Raw genomic sequence first — 20,481 nt, forward strand, 5'->3', positions numbered from 1 at the left:
ATCGTCTTGGCCGCTCCTACCCAGTCACATGACTGCAAGGCCACTCCCACCCAGTCACATGGCTGGCAAGCCACTCCCACCCAGTCACATGGCCGGCAAGCCACTCCCACAAAGCAGGCCACACCCACAGAGTAGGTTCCAAAAAAATTTGAAACCCACCACTGGTACGAACTGTAAGATTCCCAAATATTATATTAAAGGTAAAGGTTCCTCTCGTACATATGTGCTAGTCGTTCCTGACTCTAGGGGGCGGTGCTCATCTCCGTTTCAAAGCCGAAGAGCCAGCGCTGTCTGAAGACGTCTCCGTGGTAAGGTGGCCGGCATGACTAAACGGCAAAGGGGCACGGAACGCTGTGACCTTCCCACCAAAAGTGGTCCCTATTTTTCTACTTGCATTTTTTTAATGTGCTTTCGAACTGCTAGGTTGGCAGAAGCTGGGACAAGTCACGGGAGCTCACTCCATTACGCGGTGCCAGGGATTCGAACCGCTGACTTTTCTGATCGGGAAGCTCAGCGCCTTAGCCACTTGCAAGGAAGAGAATTAAGAGACATCAAACAGGCCCTCTTTGCCCTGTGAGTGCCGTTCGAGACCCTTTCTTGTTTACCGAATAATCGAGCAAAAGCAGGGCTTAAAGAAAGAACAAAGCCAGCAAGAGACATCAAGTACAGATTCGAAAGATTCTTTTTTTTATTTCTTAAAAAAAAAAAAAAAACCAAAAAATCAAAACCCACAACCTTTGGTATCTTAAAATAATCACAATCGGGGTTTTTTTTTTTTTTTTTTTTGCAAATCGCAAGAAAAATCTCGTTCAGTCTCTCTAGAATTTAAAACAAAACAAAAAAAACCAAACAGGCAACAAACTTGGCGAAAGTCTAAATCAACAGCCTTTTCCCTCCCCCCCAATAAAAGTTCACTAAAGTTACTGTCAATTATACACCGTCTTCAGAGAAAAGATGCGAGCACTCAGTGTTAAGATGAAAAAGTCAAAATGAAAGCACAGGTACATTCTAAGTTGGCTGTTTTTCGGCCCGAAACGGTGAACAAAATGCCTGAAAATCCACCAACAATAAGTTAAGAAATGAGACGAACGCTCAGTTTAAGGGTTGGGAGGGGGAGAGAAACAACCCCCCCCCCCCATCTTTTAAATCGAAGTTAAGCAAGAACATTCAAACCCAAGAAGCCTGTGCTGATTAAAGGCCTCCTTATCGCTTAACATCGACATTAAAAAAATCCTTAATGCACTTTTTCAAGTATTTTTCAACAAAGAACAAAATGATAAGGAAAGCCAACGGAATTAAGAAGCGATAGAGAGAGGGGGGGGAGTCTTTGGGGTCATGGTGTGTGTGTGTGTGTGTGTGTGTGTGTAGAGACATAGCCAGGACACCCCAGGGTTGTCACCGCAAATGGTTTGTGTTCTATTTGCACCTCCTGTGCAGGAAGAGAGAGACACACACATACACACAAAGGATGTTGTTTTATGGGGATTTCTTGGACCGAAGACCCAAGATGGGAGCCGAGTCATTTATTGGCTCAAAAAGCAACTGATTTGGGGACCCCAGAGGTGGTTTTTTTGGGGGGGGACTGTTCCATCTTCTTTTTGCTTTTGCTAGGCTGCTCTTTGAAAAAAATGCACCTGCAAACACACAAACACACCTTCATTCTGCAGGCATAATTTCTTTTTCAACTGCTTTAACGATGGGAGCAAATCGTTCACCAATTTCCATACCAAGTTTTGGAATACAAAGGGAGGGGAGGGAGTATCTTAAGAGTATCCGCGGTGCTTATTTCCAATAATTCCCTGCCGGGGTTATTAATATCGGCAAGGAGGGGAAGGTTTCAAGAGGGATTGTCCAAGCCTGTCAGTCCCTCTTTTTTTAAAAAGAAAATTTTTTCTGAATAACTAAATAAGCAGCAGCCAAAGTTGAGGGGAAAAGCCAAAGGGAACCCGAAAAAAAAAAACCAGATTCCAGTAAATATGCACATATTATATACCAGGGGACTCTTTCCACACTGTTCTGCTTTCTTGGTTTTGCCACTTTTAGCACACAGCCGGTCCAATTGACTCCCTGCCTTGTTTTTAAACGGGTTTTTTCAGGTCAGAGGAGAGACAGTTCCCTGCCTGACCGAAGGCCCAGAATTCTGCCCCCGTGTCAATTCCAATTGTGCTGGGTAATCCTGGCGCTTCCCTGTCTCTGCTCGTCAGCTGAATAGCTAAGGAGACAGACAGACAGAGAGACAGTGAGAGACGTGGGGGGGGGGGGGGAGAAAGAGAGAGATGGAGAGAGACAGAGAGAAAGAAAGAGATCGAGAGAGAAAGAGATGGAGACAGAGACACAGAGAGAGAGAGAGACAGAGAGACAGAGAGATGGAGAGAGACAGAGAGAGAAAGAGATGGAGAGACAGAGACACACACAGAGAGAGAGAGAGAGAGAGAGAGAGAGAGACAGAGACAGAGACAGAGACAGAGATGGAGAGAGACAGAAAGAGACAGAGAGAGAGACATACACACCCAGAGAGACAGAGACACAGAGAGATGGAGAGAGACACACACACACACACAGAGACAGACAGAGACACAAAGACAGAGACAGACGCAAGCTAAGAAGGTTTGATTTTTACTCCGCATAAAGCTACATTTTGGGGGTACGGTCAGATCATTCGTGACAAGCTTCCCAACCCTCCCCCCAAAAAAGCATCCCCCCTCTACTCCTTCATCCTGGTTCATTTCGGGGTTACTCGTACAAGTGAGGGAACACAAGTGAGGCCCCTGCTTAACCCTTGGGGTGTCAGCCCCGGCACCCCTAAGCCAGCTTCCCCATCAATCACACTCCCCATCAACGCTTTAATTTTCGAGCAGCACCCCAAGACAAGGGAGATAATTACAATTACGGAACCCCGCATCATTTTGGTAGAAGAACTTTTATTTTTAACGGGCCTTTTGATCAGCCTTCCCCCCCACCCTCCTCGAGAGCTTAACTTCCAAAAAGGCAAACGACTAAGTAAACAGGTGCACAGGATGTGCAAACACACACGCACACAGCACAAAGGCTGCCTTCTTCCGAAGATGTCCTCGGCTCCTACAGGTGCCCTGCTTCCAGGGCTGATGTCAGAGAGAAGAAGCTCACACACACACACACACACACACATACGGGAACCCGGGGCCCTGCTTTGGCCATCGAGCCGAGCCTTAGACCTTGCTTCGGAAGAGAGGCTTGGCTCCGGGGCCGCAGTACTCGTTGTAAATGAGCTTGAAGAGGAAGAGATGGAAGAGGGTGATGAGGGAGGCCACGCTGAACCAGAAGAGGAAGGGGAGGCCCGGGTAGCGCTTGGCCATGTGCTCTTCGTGGGCCAGGATGGCCTTGAGGTGGAGGGTGTGGCGCAGGTCCTGCAAGTGCACCAGGTCGGTGGAGATGTACAGCAGCGGAGTGATGGGCTGGGTCACCATGACGGGGAAGGTGTGGCCGTGCACCTGGGAGGTCAGCTCCACGGGGTCGTTGGAGCAGCCGCCCTCGCAGGCGTACAGCTTCACCGGCTTGTCCTGGAACTTGACGGAGACGTGCAGGAAGGGCTTCCCGTCGGCGTCCAGCAGCACGGCCAGGTTAATCAGGTCCTTGTTGTAATGGATCCCCCGCAAAGAGTAGCTGTTCTGAAGGACTTCCGGGTCGGATTGGAACTGCAGGTGGTTTTCGGTGAACTGCAGCCCGCCAAAGCTGAGCACCATCCCCTGCATGAGGCCGTGAGCCCCGGCGGCCACCAGTCCTTTGCAGCCGCGCTTCTGCAGCGTCAGCTTCCACAGGTTGGAGAGCTGCAAGACCTGCAGGACGGTGGACAGCTGCCCGGGCCACAGGTTCTCGGCGTGCATGGTGGCGTGGCCGCTGAAGCAGTGGTCGGCATAGTTCAAAGTGGCTTCCATTTTCGCCTCCTCCTCGGGGCTGATGTGGGGGTCCAGGAGGGGAGCCGGGGTGGTGGACAGGACGAAGTAGAGCGTCAGGTTGACGGTGTCGCTGGAGGGGGTGTGAGCGTCGGTAATCTTGCGCATTTCCACACCTGAAAGGCAAAAAGATTGCTCAGTGCTTTTAAGAGCTCTGTCCTCCCCGGGAATAAAGAAACCTTGGATAATAAGATAATAATTCTTGGATAAAGGTAAAGGTTCCCCTCGCACATATGCGCTAGTCGTTCCTGACTCTAGGGGGCGGGGCTCATCTCCGTTTCAAAGCCGAAGAGCCAGCGCTGTCTGAAGACGTCTCCGTGGTCATGTGGCCGGCATGACTCAACGCCCAAAGGCGCACGGAACGCTGTTAGGTGGTTCCTATTGCATTTTTTACGTGCTTTCGAACTGCTAGGGACAGAAGCTGGGACAAATCACGGGAGCTCATTCCTTTACGCGGTGCTAGAGATTAGAACCACCGAACTGCCAATCTTTCTGATTGACAAGCTCAGCGTCTTGGCCCCCGAGTGCCATTAAGTCTTGGATAATAAGATAATAAAAGTCCATCATTAAATCCTCACAGTACAGTTAGCTAGCAAGGACTTTCCCTACCTTCTCCCTACTTCTCCAAGAAGTGAGAAACCTTCACATAGCCCAGGCATGTCCAAAGTGCGGCCCGGGGGCCAAATGTGGCCCTTTTTCAAATTTCAAGCGGCCCGCAGCCTCTTCTCCCCACTGGAGTTATTTGTTTAGTCTTTCATAAAATACCATATTTTTCGAAGTATAAAGATGCATCTTTTTCCCCTCAAAAAAAGAGGCTAAAAATCTGGGTGCACCTTATACACTGAATACAGCATTTTTTGCCTCCCAAAACTCTGCCCCCTTCACCAAAATGGCTGTGCATAGCCTTTAGGAGGTTTTCAGAGTGATCCTGGGGACTGTGGAGGGCATAAATGGGCAAAAAAGGGCCATTCTTTGCTCAACCTTGCCCCCCCTAGCCCCCAGGAGCACTCTAGAAGCCTCTTAAAGGCTATTCATGCCCTTTTTAAAAAAGGCCCATTTTCATGAAAAATGGGCCATTTTGGGGAGAGTGCAAAAACTTTTTTTTTTAATTTGCCTCTTCAAAATCTTGGTGCGTCTTATATCCCGAAAAATACGGTAGTTAATTCGCATTTAATGTTAAGGGTTCAAAGAATGTCAGGCTGAATGATCGGCCCCACACATTTTCACCTCACCAAATCTGGCCCTCCTTGCAAAAAGTTTGGACACCCCTGACATAGCCTGTACCAGTCAGGTCCTCGCCTTACAAGAGTTTGTTTAACGGCCGCTCAGAGTTAACAACGGCACCGAAAACAAGTGAAATATGACCATTTTCCACACTCAAGATGATTGCAGCATCCCCACGGTCCCCAGATCAAACGGAAGGTGCTTGGAAACGGGCCCCTATTTATGACGGTTGCAGGGTCCCGGGGGGGGGGGGGGAAGGTGTCACATGATCTCCTTTGGCGACCTCCGGATAAGCGAAGTCAAAAGCCGGATTCCCTTAACGCCATGTGTTGCTAACTTAATCGTTGCAGTGTTTCACTTAACAGTTCTGGCAGGAAAGGGTGTCAAACAGGGCAAAACTCACTTAACAACTGTCTCACTGAGGAACAGACATTTTAGCTCGGTTGTGCAGGTCCGTCGAAGACTACTCCACGTTTGCTCAGGCTTTTACAACCACCACTGTATTTTTTCCCGTGAGTAATTCCGATTATAAAATAGTCTGTCCCAACTAGGCTATTTCTACTTTCTGGACCTGGAGAGGCAGTCCTTCGGGGGTGGATAAAAATAGATGATTTTTAAAAAATAATAATTTTGATGGTAGTTTTCTATTTAAGATACGTGAATCTTTTAATTGATTCAGCATGAAATGGAGCTTAGTTATGCTGCATGAGGCTGTATATCAGTGGTCACCAGCCGGTGGTCCGTGGGCCACGGGTGGTCCCCGAGAAAATTTTGGTGCTCCGCAGAAAAACTATCTGTATTTTTTATATTGCGTTATTGACCATTTAAAAAAAATTCATACTAGTGGTCCATGGGATTTAAAATTATGAATTTAGTGGTCCCTGAGGTTCAAACGGTTTGTGACCCCCCCTTGCTGTGTGATCTGCAAGATTTATACATTTTTGGTAAACTCATTCCATGAACCCAAGGCCCGCAAGCTGAGATAATACAATACAATACAATAGTAGAGTTGGAAGAGACCTTGGAGGTCTTCTAGTCCAACCCCTTCCTAGGCAGGAAACCCTATACCGTTTCAGACAAATGGCTATCCAACATCTTCCTAAAGACTTCCAGTGTTGGGGCATTCACAACTTCTGGAGGCAACTTCTGTTCCACTGATTCATTGTTCTAACTGTCAGGAAATTTCTCCTCAGTTCTAAGTTGCTTCTCTCCTTGATTAGTTTCCACCCATTGCTTCTTGTTCTACCCTCAGGTGCCTTGGAGAATAGTTTGACTCCCTCTTCTTTGTAGCAACCCCTGAGATATTGGAACAATGCTATCATGTCTCCCCTAGTCCTTCTTTCTATTATAGACATACCTAGTTCCTTCAACCGATCTTCATGTTTTAGTCTCCAGTCCCCTCATCCTCTTTGTTGCTCTTCTCTGCACTCTTTCTAGTCTCCACATCTTTTCTACATTGTGGGGACCAAAACTGAGTGCAGTATTCCAAGTGTGGCCTTACCAAGGCATTATACAGTGGCATTAACACTTCACATGACCTTGATTCTATCCCTCTGTTGATGCAGCCTAGAACTGTGTTGGCTTTTTTGGCAGCTGCTGCACACGGCTGGCTCATATTTAAATGGTTATCCACTAGGACTCCAAGATCCCTTTCACAGTTACTACTATTGAGCCAGGTACCACCTATACTGTACCTGTGCCTTTTGTTTTTCTTGCCTAAATGTAGAACCTGACTCTTTTCACCATTGAATTTCATTTTATTAGATAGTGCCCAATGTTCAAGTTTGTCAAGATCCTTCTGTGTCTTTAGCCTATCTTCTGGAGTGTTGGCTATTCCTGCCAGCTTGGTGTCATCTGCAAATTTGATGAGTTCCCCATTTATTCCCTCATCCAAATCATTGGGAATAATTCTAGATAACATGTACTGCATTGAGGCATTGGTACAATTTCACAGCAGAGATGGCAATGTTTGCACTTTAAAAATCATGATTTAGATCGAGTTGATTTAAATCAAGCTTTTTTTTACTAGAGACTTAAATCGTGATTTAAAGCAACTCGATTTAAATCAAATCCACCCGGCAGGCCTTTGAATCGATCTTGGCTTCCTGAACATAGGATGTTCCCCCAGTCTGCGCCAATTTCCCAGGAACACAAGTAGAAGGCACCATAGTCCATCCAGACACAACTTTGAGGTAGAAAATGCCAAGATTTCTACCCTCAGAGACAAAAATCTGTTTCCCATCGCTCCAGAGCTTGTGGTTTTTGCAGACTTCCTAAAGAAGTCTTCCTACCAAGAAACCATCTCAAAAAGAGAGGTGTCACTGACTTATTTTTCAAAGCACCAGAAGGCAAGACAGGAAACGATGGAGGGAAACTAATCCAGAAGAGCAGCAAGGGGGAATTAACCAGAAATTTCATGACAGTGAGGACAAATTAACCAGTGGAACAGCTTGCCACCAGAAGTTGTGGATGCTCAATCACGGTTTTTTTTTTTTTAAAGAAGAGACTGGATAGTCACTTGTCTGGAATGGTATAGGGTCCCCTGCTTGAACAAGGGGTTGGACTAAAAGATCTCCAAGGTCCCTTCCAGCTCTAGTTCTGATTAAGTCCCAGAGGTGTTTTTTCAAAAGGCGACTGGACTTTCTTTTCTCCTTGACAATGTCTCGCTTCTCACGCAAGAAGCTTCTTAGCGCCTTCTTCAGAACTGAAGAAGCTTCTTGGATGAGAAGCGAAACGTTTTCAAGAAAAACGAAGGAAGTCCAATTGCCTTTTGAAGAAAAAAAGAAAAGTCCCTTTGGGACAACCAATGACCTGGTCTCTTACTTGAGCTCAATTCTCCAGCTCTATTCTAATTTGATTTAAGAAACCTGGAGTCCATTACAGGTTTTGGGGTACATTTCAGCCCCTCTACAGCCTCAAGGAAGCCTGTAGGACCACTGGAGCAGGGGTCTCCAACTTATGGCCACTTTTAAGACTTGCGGAGATTGGAGCTGGCTGAAGAATACTGGGAGTTGAAGTCCACAAGTCTTAAAAGCAGCCGAGGTTGGAGATCCCTGTGCCAGAGGAGAACTATCTTGCTCTGAAACTGCCACCTTTCTGGCACCTGGTTGGTACCAAGCATCACATTTCTCACAACACCACACTCAACGGCACCGTCCAAGTCCGAAGCTGGCAGTGCCCAACACCGAGGCTGCATTGTGGCTGGTCACTCACTCGCAGAGTCCAAACCAGTGGATATCCCCGCACCTGAGATGAACAGCTCGTCCCATGCCCGTCGGTGTTCCTGGACCAGCTCCTCGGTCCGCAGGGGCAGCACCTCCATCATCTCCCTCTTGGCAGCTTCCCGCAGCCGCCCGAAGGTCTCGTCCAGCTGGGCGGCCTCGATGGGCTCCGAGCTCAGCACCACGGACACCAGCGTCTCCTCGAAGCGCGACTTGGGCGCCACCTGCACCCGGCTGACCAGCTTCTTGGCCGCCACCACGACCAGCACCAGCTTCTCTCCGGCCGGCTGCAGGGCCCGGCCCGAGGACAGGAAGAACTGCCGGTCGCCCGCTTTCTCCAGGCTGGTGACGAAAGAACGGCCGGAGGAGGACGAGGAAGAGGACGAGGAAGACGGACCAGTCACGTCCAAAGCCACCAGCCGGTCGGTGGGGTTGTCCACGCTCAGGCGCTGCAAATAGAGATGGGGGCGTCCCCGGTGGGCCAGCAGCTCCTCCCGGACGGTCACGCAAGCCCCGCCGGGACCCCCGGGTTGGATGCAGCGGACTCTCCGGAAGGTCCCTTCCTTGGGCAGCAGGGCGGATGCCCCCGCTTCGCTCTCAGCCCCGGCTGGACCCCGCAGCTGGGCCAAGGGCCCGTAGTCGGTGGGCCAAGCCGGTCCCCCCATAGGGGCCACCCAGAGGCGGTTGGCTTGGGCATCCAGCAGCAGGTGCCCGTTGCCCACCAGCCCCGGGGGAGTCTGGCCAGGGCCTTCCCCCAGCAGCCGGGCGTCTCCCTTCCGCCAGGCGCGGGTCTCGGCCTGCAGGCACAGCCCCGCCGCCGCCCCCGAGGCTCCCCCGGGCCGCAGGCGGAGCAGCAGGCGCGGCCAGGCGCCGCCCAGGTACCAGGAGGCGGCGAGCAGGAAGGCCAGCAGGGCCAGGACCCGACGCGCCCAGCTGCTGGACAGCAGCCCCGGCAGGCCCTTCAGCCGCTGCTGCAGCCACATCGGGGCGGCCGCGCTAACTCATGCCCCCCCCACCCCGGCGGCGTCGGCGGCTACGCGAGTCCCCGGCTTCGGCGCGGCCTAGTCGCTCCGGCCTTCCGCCCTCTCCTTCTTCCGCCGCCGCTGCTTCTGGTTCTTCTGGGGCGGTCCCGGGCGGGGCGTTGGCGGCTCCTCCTCCGCCTCTTCTTTTTGCGGCCTCGGAGCGTCCCGAGGCCGAAGGGGTCCCCTGGCGACGGAGAGGCGGCCTCTGAGCATCCGCAGAGCGCCCCCCGCTGGGAGGAGAAGGGAGGAAGGAGATGGCCCGGGAGAGCCTCTGAGCATAGGCAGAGCGCGCCTTTTCGCCCAGGTCCCTGAGCCTGTGAAGAGGGATTCTCTTTAAGGCCGCGTTTCTCAAGCTTGGCAACTTGAAGGCCTGCGGACTTCAACTCCCAGAATCCCCCAGCCAGCATAGCTGGCTGGGGAATTCTGGGAGTTGCAGTCCGCAAGCCTTCAAGTTGCCAAGCTGGAGAAGCAGTGCTTTAAGGGCTGCGTCTAGGCACGGGGTCTCTGAGCCTCTGCAGAGTGCTCTTTACGGGCAGCGGGAATTTCCTGAGCCTGTGCAGAGTGCTTCTCTTCTCCTGAGGCTTTCCTTGAAGGCACGGGGTCTCTGAGCTTATACAGAGTGCTCTTTAGTGGCAGCAAAATATCTCTGAGCCTCTGCAGAGCGCTCCTATTCTCCTGAGGCTTTCCTTGAAGGCACAGCGTCTCTGAGCTTATACAGAGTGCTCTTTACTGGCAGCAAAATATCTCTGAGCCTCTGCAGAGCGCTCCTATTCTCCTGAGGCTTTCCTTGAAGGCACAGGATCTCTGAGCCTCTGCAGAGTGCTCTTTACTGGCAGCGGGAGTTTCCTGAGCCTGTGCAGAGTGCTTCTCTTCTCCGGAGGCTTTCCTTGAAGGCAAAGGGTCTCTGAGCCTATACAGAGTGCTCTTTACTGGCAGCAAAATATCTCTGAGCCTCTGCAGAGCGCTCCTCTTCTCCTGAGGCTTTCCTTTAAGGCAAAGGGTCTCTGAGCCTCTGCAGAGTGCTCTTTACTGGCAGCGGGAGTTTCCTGAGCCTGTGCAGAGTGCTTCTCTTCTCCGGAGGCTTTCCTTGAAGGCAAAGGGTCTCTGAGCCTATACAGAGTGCTCTTTACTGGCAGCAAAATATCTCTGAGCCTCTGCAGAGCGCTCCTCTTCTCCTGAGGCTTTCCTTTAAGGCAAAGGGTCTCTGAGCCTCTGCAGAGTGCTCTTTACTGGCAGCGGGAGTTTCCTGAGCCTGTGCAGAGTGCTTCTCTTCTCCGGAGGCTTTCCTTGAAGGCAAAGGGTCTCTGAGCCTCTGCAGAGTGCTCTTTACTGGCAGCGGGAGTTTCCTGAGCCTGTGCAGAGTGCTTCTCTTCTCCGGAGGCTTTCCTTGAAGGCAAAGGGTCTCTGAGCCTATACAGAGTGCTCTTTACTGGCAGCAAAATATCTCTGAGCCTCTGCAGAGCGCTCCTCTTCTCCTGAGGCTTTCCTTGAAGGCACAGGGTCTCTGAGCCTCTGCAGAGTGCTCTTTACTGGCAGCGGGAATTTCCTGAGCCTGTGCAGAGTGCTTCTCTTCTCCGGAGGCTTTCCTTGAAGGCAAAGGGTCTCTGAGCCTATACAGAGTGCTCTTTACTGGCAGCAAAATATCTCTGAGCCTCTGCAGAGCGCTCCTCTTCTCCTGAGGCTTTCCTTTAAGGCAAAGGGTCTCTGAGCCTCTGCAGAGTGCTCTTTACTGGCAGCGGGAGTTTCCTGAGCCTGTGCAGAGTGCTTCTCTTCTCCGGAGGCTTTCCTTGAAGGCAAAGGGTCTCTGAGCCTATACAGAGTGCTCTTTACTGGCAGCAAAATATCTCTGAGCCTCTGCAGAGCGCTCCTCTTCTCCTGAGGCTTTCCTTGAAGGCACAGGGTCTCTGAGCCTCTGCAGAGTGCTCTTTACTGGCAGCGGGAGTTTCCTGAGCCTGTGCAGAGTGCTTCTCTTCTCCGGAGGCTTTCCTTGAAGGCACAGGGTCTCTGAGCTTATACAGAGTGCTCAGGGATATTTTGCTGCCAATAAAGAGCACTCTGTATAAACTCAGAGACCCTGTGCCTTCAAGGAAAGCCTCGGGAGAAGAGAAGCACTCTGCACAGGCTCAGAGATATTTTGCTGCCAATAAAGAGCACTCGGTATAGGCTCAGAGAATCCTTTGCCTTCAAGGAAATATCCCTGAGCCTCTGCAGAGCACTTCTCTTCTCCCGAGGCTTTCCTTGAAGGCAGAGGGTCTCTGAGCCTATGCAGAGTGCTCTTTACTGGCAGCAAAATATCTCTGGGCCTCTGCAGAGCACTCCTCCCGAGGCTTTCCTTGAAGTCACAGGGCCTCTGAGCCTATACAGAGTGCTCTTTGTTAGCAGCAGGAGATCTCTGAGCCTGGGCAGAGCGCTCCTTCTCCCGAGGCTTTCCTTCAAGGCAAAGGGGTCTCTGAGCTTATGTAGAGAGGGCTCCTTCATCGTCATCAGAAGATCTCTTGAGTGTCCCACTTTTCAAAAGGCAGGGGAGAAAACCCCTCCTGATTTCAGCTCTCACCCTGCCAGCTAAAACCTCCCTGCTTTCCCAGCGCTTTTTGGGGGGACTCCGGTTTCCATCAGCCCCGGCCTGGCGGACAAATAGCCTGGGAATTGGCATCCAAACCTCTCTAAGGGCAGGGGGGGGGGGAAAGAAAGTGCAGGAATTTGGTTGTGGATTTGGACTCTGGAGGGGAAGGGGGGGGCTCTTTGGAAAGTATGAAGTGGGGAGTGTCCCGCCTGCAGTGATGATTTTGTGCCCCTGTGTTTTCTTTTATTTTTCTTCCTTCTTTCCTTTCTGCAGGGCTCCTGATCTCGACCCGAGAGAGAAAGAGGACGATGGAAGGGAGCCGGGATGGACGGACCGAAGAGAGGGGCAGAGGGAGGAGGAGGCCTGCCTCCCTCCCTTCCTCCCCACACTTGGGGAGTGGGAGGCGTGTTCATTGCGTGGCACATCAGGAGGGGCTTCCTTCCCAAGCAGAGCCTGCAGCCTTTCCCCCAACAGCTGCAAAGTGAGATTCCTTCCTCGAAGTTTTCCCACCATGATCTCGCCCTCCCTTCTCTTCCTTTTACTTTTCCTAACACCCCTGGAGGGTGGGAGCCACCCAGCCGAAGACGGTAAGCTGAGGAATGTGTGTGTGTGTGTGAGAGGGAGAGTGACGGGTGGTTGAAAAGTTTGGGGAAAACTGGCTTGGGACTTTGCTTCCTCCATAAATCCTCTCAGGGACCTTTTTTTCCCCTGGGGAAGGGGAATGAGGATGAGAAACGATATGTCTTAAAAATCATAAAAACGTCATAAAAATATTTATGAAGATCATCGACTTACCTGTCCAAGTGGAATTGGACAGGTAAGTCGATGATCTTCATAAATATTTTTATTGGCTCGCTTGGCATAACACCATGTTCTTTTTATTAATCTCCCTTTCTGCTTCTCTTCCTCTCTCTCTTCCTCTCTCTCTCTCTCTCTCTCTCTCTCTCTCTCTCTCTCTCCCTCCCTCTCTCTCTCCCTCCCTCCCTCTCTCCCTCTCTCCCTCCCTCCCTCCCTCTCTCTCTCTCTCTCTCTCTCTCTCTCTCTGTATTTTTTTTAAACTATCCTAAATTATGTGTTCTTGCTCCGTTTTCTTAAGTCTGTGGTAGCAAGAAATCAGGAAGAGTCTTTTTTTTCCCCAGGCAAACACTTTATCCAAAAGTCGAGATTGCTTCTCTGATTCCTACAACACTGTCAAATTATTTACTAAGACTGTATTACTATTATTCTTCTCTTCCTTTCTCCCACCAATCTCTTCCCACTTATGGCTATAACCATGTTGCCTGTATCTTGTCAATTTATATTGTTTTATTTGTTTACTAGTACGGTTTGATAGCTTATTAGTAACCTTGACTATCACTAAGTGTTGCATCTTTTTTTCCCCAATTTTATTAACAAACATGTAAAATACACACACACAAAACCTAGACGTACAACACATTTACACAATGCAATACAAACAGGAGCTTGCTGTTCTTTCTAATAGCAATTATCAATCGATACCGCTCACCTTATATTATTTCCCCTTCTATTGTATTTCATTTGGATTTCACCATTCATAACTCTCTTATTTTACTCATAACTATTATTTTTGCGTTTTGTTATATTCCTTCATTGATTCTTGTTTCTTTCCTCCATTCACCTATACCATTTATCCCATATCTGATAGCACCTTTTTATTCTTGATGAATGTATCTTATTCTCCTTATGTACACTGAGAGCATCTGCACCAAAGACAAATTCCAATCACACTTGGCCAATAAAGAATTCTTTCTATTCCATTCCATTCTTTTCTTTTCTTTTCTATTCTATTCTATCCACGATGTAGAAAAGATGTGGAGACTCTAGAAAGAGTGCAGAGAACAGCCACAAAAATGATTGGGGGACTGGAGACTAAAACATACGAAGAGCGGTTGCAGGAACTGGGTATGTCTAGTTTAATAGAAAGAAGGACTAGGGACATGATAGCATTGTTCCAATATCTCAGGGGTTGCCACAAAGAAGAGGGAGTCAAACTATTCTCCAAGGCACCTGAGGGTAGAACAAGAAGCAATGGATGGAAACTAATCAAGGAGAGGAGCAACTTAGAACTGAGGAGAAACTTCCTGACAGTTAGAACAATTAATCAGTGGAACAGAAGTTGCCTCCAGAAGTTGTGAATGCCCCAACACTGGAAGTCTTTAAGAAGATGTTGGCTAGCCATTTGTCTGAAACGGTATAGGGTTTCCTGCCTTGGCAGGGGATTGGACTAGAAGACCTCCAAGGTCCCTTCCAACTCTGCTATTGTATTGTATTGTATTGTATTCCATTCCATTCCACTCTACTCTGTATTCTATCCTATCCTATCCTATCCTGCAAGCAGCACGATATAAATCAGGATATAATCCTCTCCCTTCTCTGGATATAAATCAGGATATAATCTTTCCCTTCTCAAACAGGGCTAGAAATTGCCCTTCTGGCATGCTTTGGATGTGGGCTTTGCAGGAAGTTTCCCCAGTGGAGTGTTTTACACAAAGCCTGAAGGCATCTGAGCTATCTCTCGTGAATGAAGGCTGACCCTCCCATATTTCCAAAAAGTTTTGGGCATGCCGTTTCCCCCTGCCGTGCTGCAAGGCTCACCATGCCAGCAGAAACCCGAGAGAGGAGTTATAAATTACATTTCAACTGCTTTGCCTCTTTCTTGCTGGTCAACTCCAGTCCGGTTTTGTGGGCTGTGAACACGCTGCGAGAGAAGGATTTGGGCACCCATTTCTGACTCATTTAAAGTCACGTCCCACACGTGGGTTGGTCTTGGAAAAATGTCAGTATTTAGAGAGAGGGAAGGGGGAAATATTGTTGGAAGGCTGAGCTATTTGCTTATTAAAACAAGAGACGAGATTTTTTTCCCCCCCTGACTGTCTCTTTCTCAGTTCACAAATATTCTGAGATTTTTTTTTCCCAAGAAATGGGGAAAGTCTACTAAATAAATCCGGAAATCTTTCCATTCGCAGTCTGGGTTTTGCAACAGAGCTGTGTCTCTCGAGTATGCAATTTTTTTTAAAAGTTGCAGTGATTGGGGAATGTGGGAATTTGTAGCAGTTGAGGATAATCTGGTTGATGTATGTCTGATTCTTTTTTTTCCATCCATCCAGATAATTTATTGGTCTTCGCGGTGGCCACCAAGGAGACCGAAGGCTTCAAACGCTTCAGAAGTTCAGCCCAGGTTTTTAACTATAACCTCAAGGTAGCAGAAGTGAATAATTTGAATAAAATTCCCAGGTTGTTTCATGACAAAACACAATTCCTAATTCAAAACTCCCTGCTTTTCCTCAAATTTTAAAACCCACCCTTGGAAAAAGCATGGGGCAGAATTATACTGCATCATTTCTTAATTTCAATTGATGAGCTTGTCATAATGTTAATTGTTTCTCTGGCTGCTCATTGCTGATTATTTTTCTTTTCTTTATTGTACCCCAAAGCACAAACGTATTAAGTGGGTAATATAATATTAAAAGGGACCCAGTGGCTCAGTGGCTAAGACGCTGAGCTTGTTGATCAGAGAGGTCGGCAGTTCTTACATTAGTAGACTAAAGAGAATAGTAGTAAGATTACTATTGCGATGTAACTAATTAAGAAATAAAGAAATGATAGTACATTGTTAATTGTAGAAAAAAAATTGAAAGGAATGCTCTCTATGTTTAAATTGAATTAGAGGGGATATATGCTGTTTGTAGCAAAATATACCAATGGAGAAAATAAGAAAGGAAAATTTGGTGTAACTTTGATATTGTTTATGTATTAAGAAAAAATAATCATAAAGATGAAAAGTAATGGAAGAGAATAATTTGGCAGAAAGTAAAAAGGAAACTACGATGTGAAAAGGACTATGTAAATGAGAGGATGTAAAAGAAAAAACCCGGACAACTTTTTGCTCCTATAATATGTATAATTTGTATTAAAAAATAAAAAAAAACCTTGAATGACAAAAGGAAGGTCGGCAGTTCGGCGGTTCGAATCCCTAGCGCCACTTAACTGAGTGAGCTCCCATGACTTGTCCCAGCTTCTGCCAACCTAGCAGTTCGAAAGCACGTAAAAAATGCAAGTAGAGAAATAGGGACCACCTTTAGTGAGAAGGGAACAGCGTTCCGTGTGTCTTCGTCGTTGAGTCATGCTGGCCACGTGACTACGGAGACGTCTTCGGACAGTGCTGGCTCTTCGGCTTTGAAACGGAGATGAGCACCGCCCCCTAGAGTCGGGAACAAGTAGCACATACGTGCGAGGGGAACCTTTACCTTTAATATAATATTTGGGAATCTTAATAGTTCATGCTGTAAATGTCTGTTTAAAAAAAAAACTTCCCAGCACAGTGTAAATCATTTGCAAAACAAAATGTTCTTAGTTGTTAGTTGGAGTCCTAGTGGACAACAATTTAAATATGAGCCAGCAGTGTGCAGCAGCTGCCAAAAAAGCCAACACAGTCCTAGGCTGCATCAACAGAGGGATAGAATCAAGATCACGTGAAGTGTTAATACCACTTTATAAGGCCTTGATAAGGCCACACTTGGAATACGGCATTCAGTTTTGGTCGCCACGATGTAGAAAAGATGTGGAGACTCTAGAAAGAGTGCAGAGAAGAGCAACAAAGATGATTAGGGGACTGGAGACTAAAACATATGAAGAACGGTTGCAGGAAGTGGGTATGTCTAGTTTAATAGAAAGAAGGACTAGGGGAGACATGATAGCAGTCTTCCAATATCTCAGGGGTTGCCACAAAGAAGAGGGAGTCAAACTATTCTCCAAGGCACCTGAGGGTAGAACAAGAAGCAATGGGTGGAAACTAATCAAGGAGAGAAGCAACTTAGAACTGAGGAGAAACTTCCTGACAGTTAGAACAATTAATCAGTGGAACAGAAGTTGCCTCCAGAAGTTGCGAATGCCCCAACACTGGAAGTCTTTAAGAAGATGTTGGATAGCCATCTGTCTGAAACGGTATAGGGTTTCCTGCCTAGGCAGGGGGTTGGACTAGAAGACCTCCAAGGTCCCTTCCAACTCTGCTATTGTATTGTATTGTATTGTTCCCTTCGGTTCAACGTAGAGGGAACAAGCGCAAAGTGGTTTGAAACTTGTGACAAAATCTCCTTTGATCCGTCCAGGTTCTGGGACTAGGAGAAGAATGGCCTGACCGAGAGGACCACAGGACAGCAGGGGGAGAGAAGGTCCGTCTTTTGAAATCGGCTTTGGAAGCCTACGCAGATAAAGAAGATTTGGTGATTCTTTTCACCGAGAGGTAATTCCTGGCTGAGCAGAACAAACATGAGCTGGGGTAGATTCCTTTCTGTATTCAGAGGAGCTGAAGACACATAGTCCTCTACTTACGACCACAAAGGACGCCAAAATATCTGTTTGTTAAGCAAGACATTGGTTAAGTGGGGGTTGTTCCTTTTTTACGACCTTTCCTGCCGCCGTTGTTAAGTGAATCACTGCAGTTCAGTAGCAGAGCTGTTAAGTGAATTTGGCTTCCCCGTGGATTTTGCTCGTCAGAAGGTCACCAAAGGGGGTCCACAGTGACGGTCATAAATATGAACCAGTGACAGCAGTGTTCCAATGTCTCAGGGGCTTCCACAAAGAAGACAATTCAGGTTTCTGTGATAGGAGCCAGCCGTGTGCAGCAGCTGCCAAAAAAGCCAACCCAGTTCTAGGCTGCATCAACAGAGGGATAGAATCAAGATCACGTGAAGTGTTAATACCACTTTATAAGGCCTTGGTAAGGCCACACCTGGAATACTGCATTCAGTTTTGGTCGCCACGATGTAGAAAAGATGTGGAGACTCTAGAAAGAGTGCAGAGAAGAGCAACAAAGAGGATTAGGGGACTGGAGACTAAAACATAGGAAGAACGGTTGCTGGAATTGGGTGTGGCTAGTTTAAAAGAAACAAACATGTAAAATACACACACACAAAACTTAGACGTACAACACATTTACACAATGCAATACAAACAGGAGCTTGCTGTTCTTTCTAATAGCAATTATCAATCGATACAGCTCACCTTATATTATTTCCCCTTCTATTGTATTTCATTTGGATTTCACCATTCATAACTCTCTTATTTTACTCATAACTATTATTTTTGCGTTTTGTTATATTCCTTCATTGATTCTTGTTTCTTTCCTCCATTCACCTATACCATTTATCCCATATCTGATAGCACCTTTTTATTCTTGATGAATGTATCTTATTCTCCTTATGTACACTGAGAGCATCTGCACCGAAGACAAATTCCAATCACACTTGGCCAATAAAGAATTCTTTCTATTCCATTCCATTCTTTTCTTTTCTTTTCTATTCTATTCTATCCACGATGTAGAAAAGATGTGGAGACTCTAGAAAGAGTGCAGAGAAGAGCAACAAAGATGATTAAGGGACTGGAGGTTAAAACATATGAAGAACGGTTGCAGGAAGTGGGTATGTCTAGTTTAATAGAAAGAAGGACTAGGGGAGACATGGTAGCAGTCTTCCAATATCTCAGGGGCTGCCACAAAGAAGATGGAGTCAAACTATTCTCCAAGGCACCTGAGGGTAGAACAAGAAGCAATGGGTGGAAACTAATCAAGGAGAGAAGCAACTTAGAACTGAGGAGAAATTTCCTGATAGTGAGAACAATGAATCAGTGGAACAGAAGTTGCCTCCAGAAGTTGTGAATGCTCCAACACTGGAAGTCTTTAAGAAGATGCTGGAATGGCCATTTGTCTGAAGTGGTGCAGAGTTTCCTGCCTAAGCAGGGGGTTGGACTAGAAGACCTCCAAGGTCCATTCGAACTCTTTTAATTCTGTTCTGTCCGAATAGTGATCACGCAAAGGCTACAAAGTGTGAAAAATGGTCCTAAGTCCCTTTTTTTCAGTGCCGTCCGTAACATGGAATAGTCACTAAATGAATGGTTTGTTAAGTAGAATAAAACCTGTATTTTGGTTGCTGCTTAACTATGGTTTGTCATGTTAATTACATTGTGGACTGCGAACAATTGTCGCAACGATGTGTTTGGAACAAGTCCATTTAAAGGGTGGTAGGGCAGCTCAACTGCAGAATCTCCATCTGGAGATTTCAAAATGGAATGCAAAAGACTAATGATCTTAAAATTGAGTGCGTTTCATTTGTTCCCAGCAGGCAATTTCTTGATTATTCCCTGTTTCTTTCTTTGCGGGTCTCAGGGTCGCAAGTAGGCCTCAACAAAAGTAGGCCCCAACGAAAGAAGAATCCGAGGATGAGTTTCCTCAAAGTTCCGTTTTATTAGAGATGTCATGTCGGCACATCTGGGGAAACCCGAATCTGAAAGCTTCCAGGTTTCCCCCCCCCCCCCCAAAAAGGCCAAGTCCCTGCCCAGCACCCACCTGTCTATCACACAGCCCAATCAAGCACCATTCCAACTGGAGATGCCTCCCAGTCACGCCGCTCCAGGCTCAGGGCAGGATGTCCTTGACTCTCTGAGAAAGGAATGTTCTTTAGGCTATATCTACCCCACTCCATAGGGACACGGTGGCTCAGTGGCTAAGACGCTGAGCTTGTCGATCAGAAAGTTTCCGCAGTTTGGCGGTTCGAATCCCTAGCGCTGCGTAACGGAAGGAGCGCCCGCTACTTCTCCCGGCTTCTGCCAACCTAGCAGTTCGAAAGCATGTAAAAATGCAAGTAGAAAAAATAGAAAGCATCTTTGGTGAGAAGGTAGCAGCGTTCCGTGCGCCTTGGGCATTGAGTCATGCCAGCCACATGGCCACGGAGATGTCTTCGGACAGCGCTGTCTCTTTGCTTTGAAACGGAGATGAGCACCGCCCCTTAGAGTCGGGAACGACTGGCACATATGTGCAAGGGAAATGTTTACCTTTTTACCCCACTCCATATAATCCCCACTCCCATTTTCCCACAGCATTAAATGTGGCAGGCCTGAAGGCCCAATGTAGAAGATGGCTTCCAGGCCTGACAGGCCGCCCCCCCTCAGGAGAAGTAGCACATATGTGCAAGGGGAATGTTTCCATTTTTACCTTTACCCCATTCCATATAATCCCCACTCCCATTTTCCCACAGCATTAAATGTGGCAGGCCTGAAGGCCCAATGTAGAAGATGGCTTCCAGGCCTGACAGGCCGCCCCCCCCTCAGGAGAAGTACAGTACAGAAGCCCTGTAATGAGAGTAACACAGGGGGTTAAAATCATACAACTTAAACAACTTCAGGGCTGCCAGCGGGGTAAAACTTTCGTTCAGGTGTCTCTCCTCCTCCTCTTGCAGCTATGACGTCATCTTCGCTTCGGGGCCTGCAGAAGTCCTGAAGAAGTTCAAGCAGGCCAAGTCAAAAGTTGTCTTCTCATCCGAGACACTCATCTATCCGGACCGGAGGTTGGAGGCCAAGTACCCGGTGGTCCAAGAAGGGAAAAGATTCCTGGGATCTGGAGGTAAGGAAAAGCGGGAAGGTAGAAGTTCTATGGAGGAACTCGTGAGCGAGCAGGAAGGAAAAGGGAGATGGGAGGAAACGTTACCTTCAAAATACACATTTTT

General features: G+C 47.9%; 2 protein-coding genes across 5 annotated transcripts in view; one reads left to right on the forward strand and one right to left on the reverse strand.

Annotated features, from left to right (window-relative positions):
* Positions 1 to 664: 664 nt before the first annotated feature.
* On the reverse strand, positions 665 to 9,486 carry KIAA2013. The gene is made up of 2 exons (XM_081954645.1): positions 8,403 to 9,486; positions 665 to 4,048 (listed from the first exon to the last, which is right to left on the reverse strand). Exons 1-2 carry the CDS (start codon positions 9,358 to 9,360, stop codon positions 3,189 to 3,191), a joined length of 1,818 nt encoding a protein of 605 aa, XP_081810771.1. The 5' UTR covers positions 9,361 to 9,486; the 3' UTR covers positions 665 to 3,188.
* Positions 9,487 to 9,573: 87 nt separating this feature from the next.
* PLOD1 (procollagen-lysine,2-oxoglutarate 5-dioxygenase 1) overlaps positions 9,574 to 20,481 on the forward strand; it is a 42,284-nt gene continuing 31,376 nt past the window's right edge. Inside the window, exons 1-5 of one of the 4 annotated variants that reach the window (XM_081954630.1) lie at positions 9,574 to 9,703; positions 12,236 to 12,443; positions 15,091 to 15,182; positions 17,092 to 17,225; positions 20,215 to 20,378. In XM_081954630.1, the coding sequence (XP_081810756.1) occupies positions 12,287 to 12,443; positions 15,091 to 15,182; positions 17,092 to 17,225; positions 20,215 to 20,378 (547 nt within the window). In that variant the 5' untranslated portion in view covers positions 9,574 to 9,703; positions 12,236 to 12,286. Of the gene's footprint in view, positions 9,704 to 12,215; positions 12,550 to 13,406; positions 13,886 to 15,090; positions 15,183 to 17,091; positions 17,226 to 20,214; positions 20,379 to 20,481 lie in introns of those variants that run through there. The other 3 variants (XM_081954631.1, XM_081954632.1, XM_081954633.1) reach the window with 3 other exon arrangements.

This window comes from Natrix helvetica (genome assembly GCF_964273705.1).
Source record: "Natrix helvetica genome assembly, chromosome: 5".
In the NCBI taxonomy this organism is placed as follows: Eukaryota; Metazoa; Chordata; class Lepidosauria; order Squamata; family Natricidae; genus Natrix; species Natrix helvetica.

Coding starts and splice junctions, on each gene's coding strand:
- KIAA2013 (XM_081954645.1), bottom strand. CDS start 9,360: ATGTGGCTGCAGCAGCGGCTGAAGGGCCTGCCGGGGCTGCTGTCCAGC. Junction 4,049..8,402: donor GGACGAGCTGTTCATCTCAG/GTGCGGGGATAT, acceptor TTTGCCTTTCAG/GTGTGGAAATGCGCAAGATT.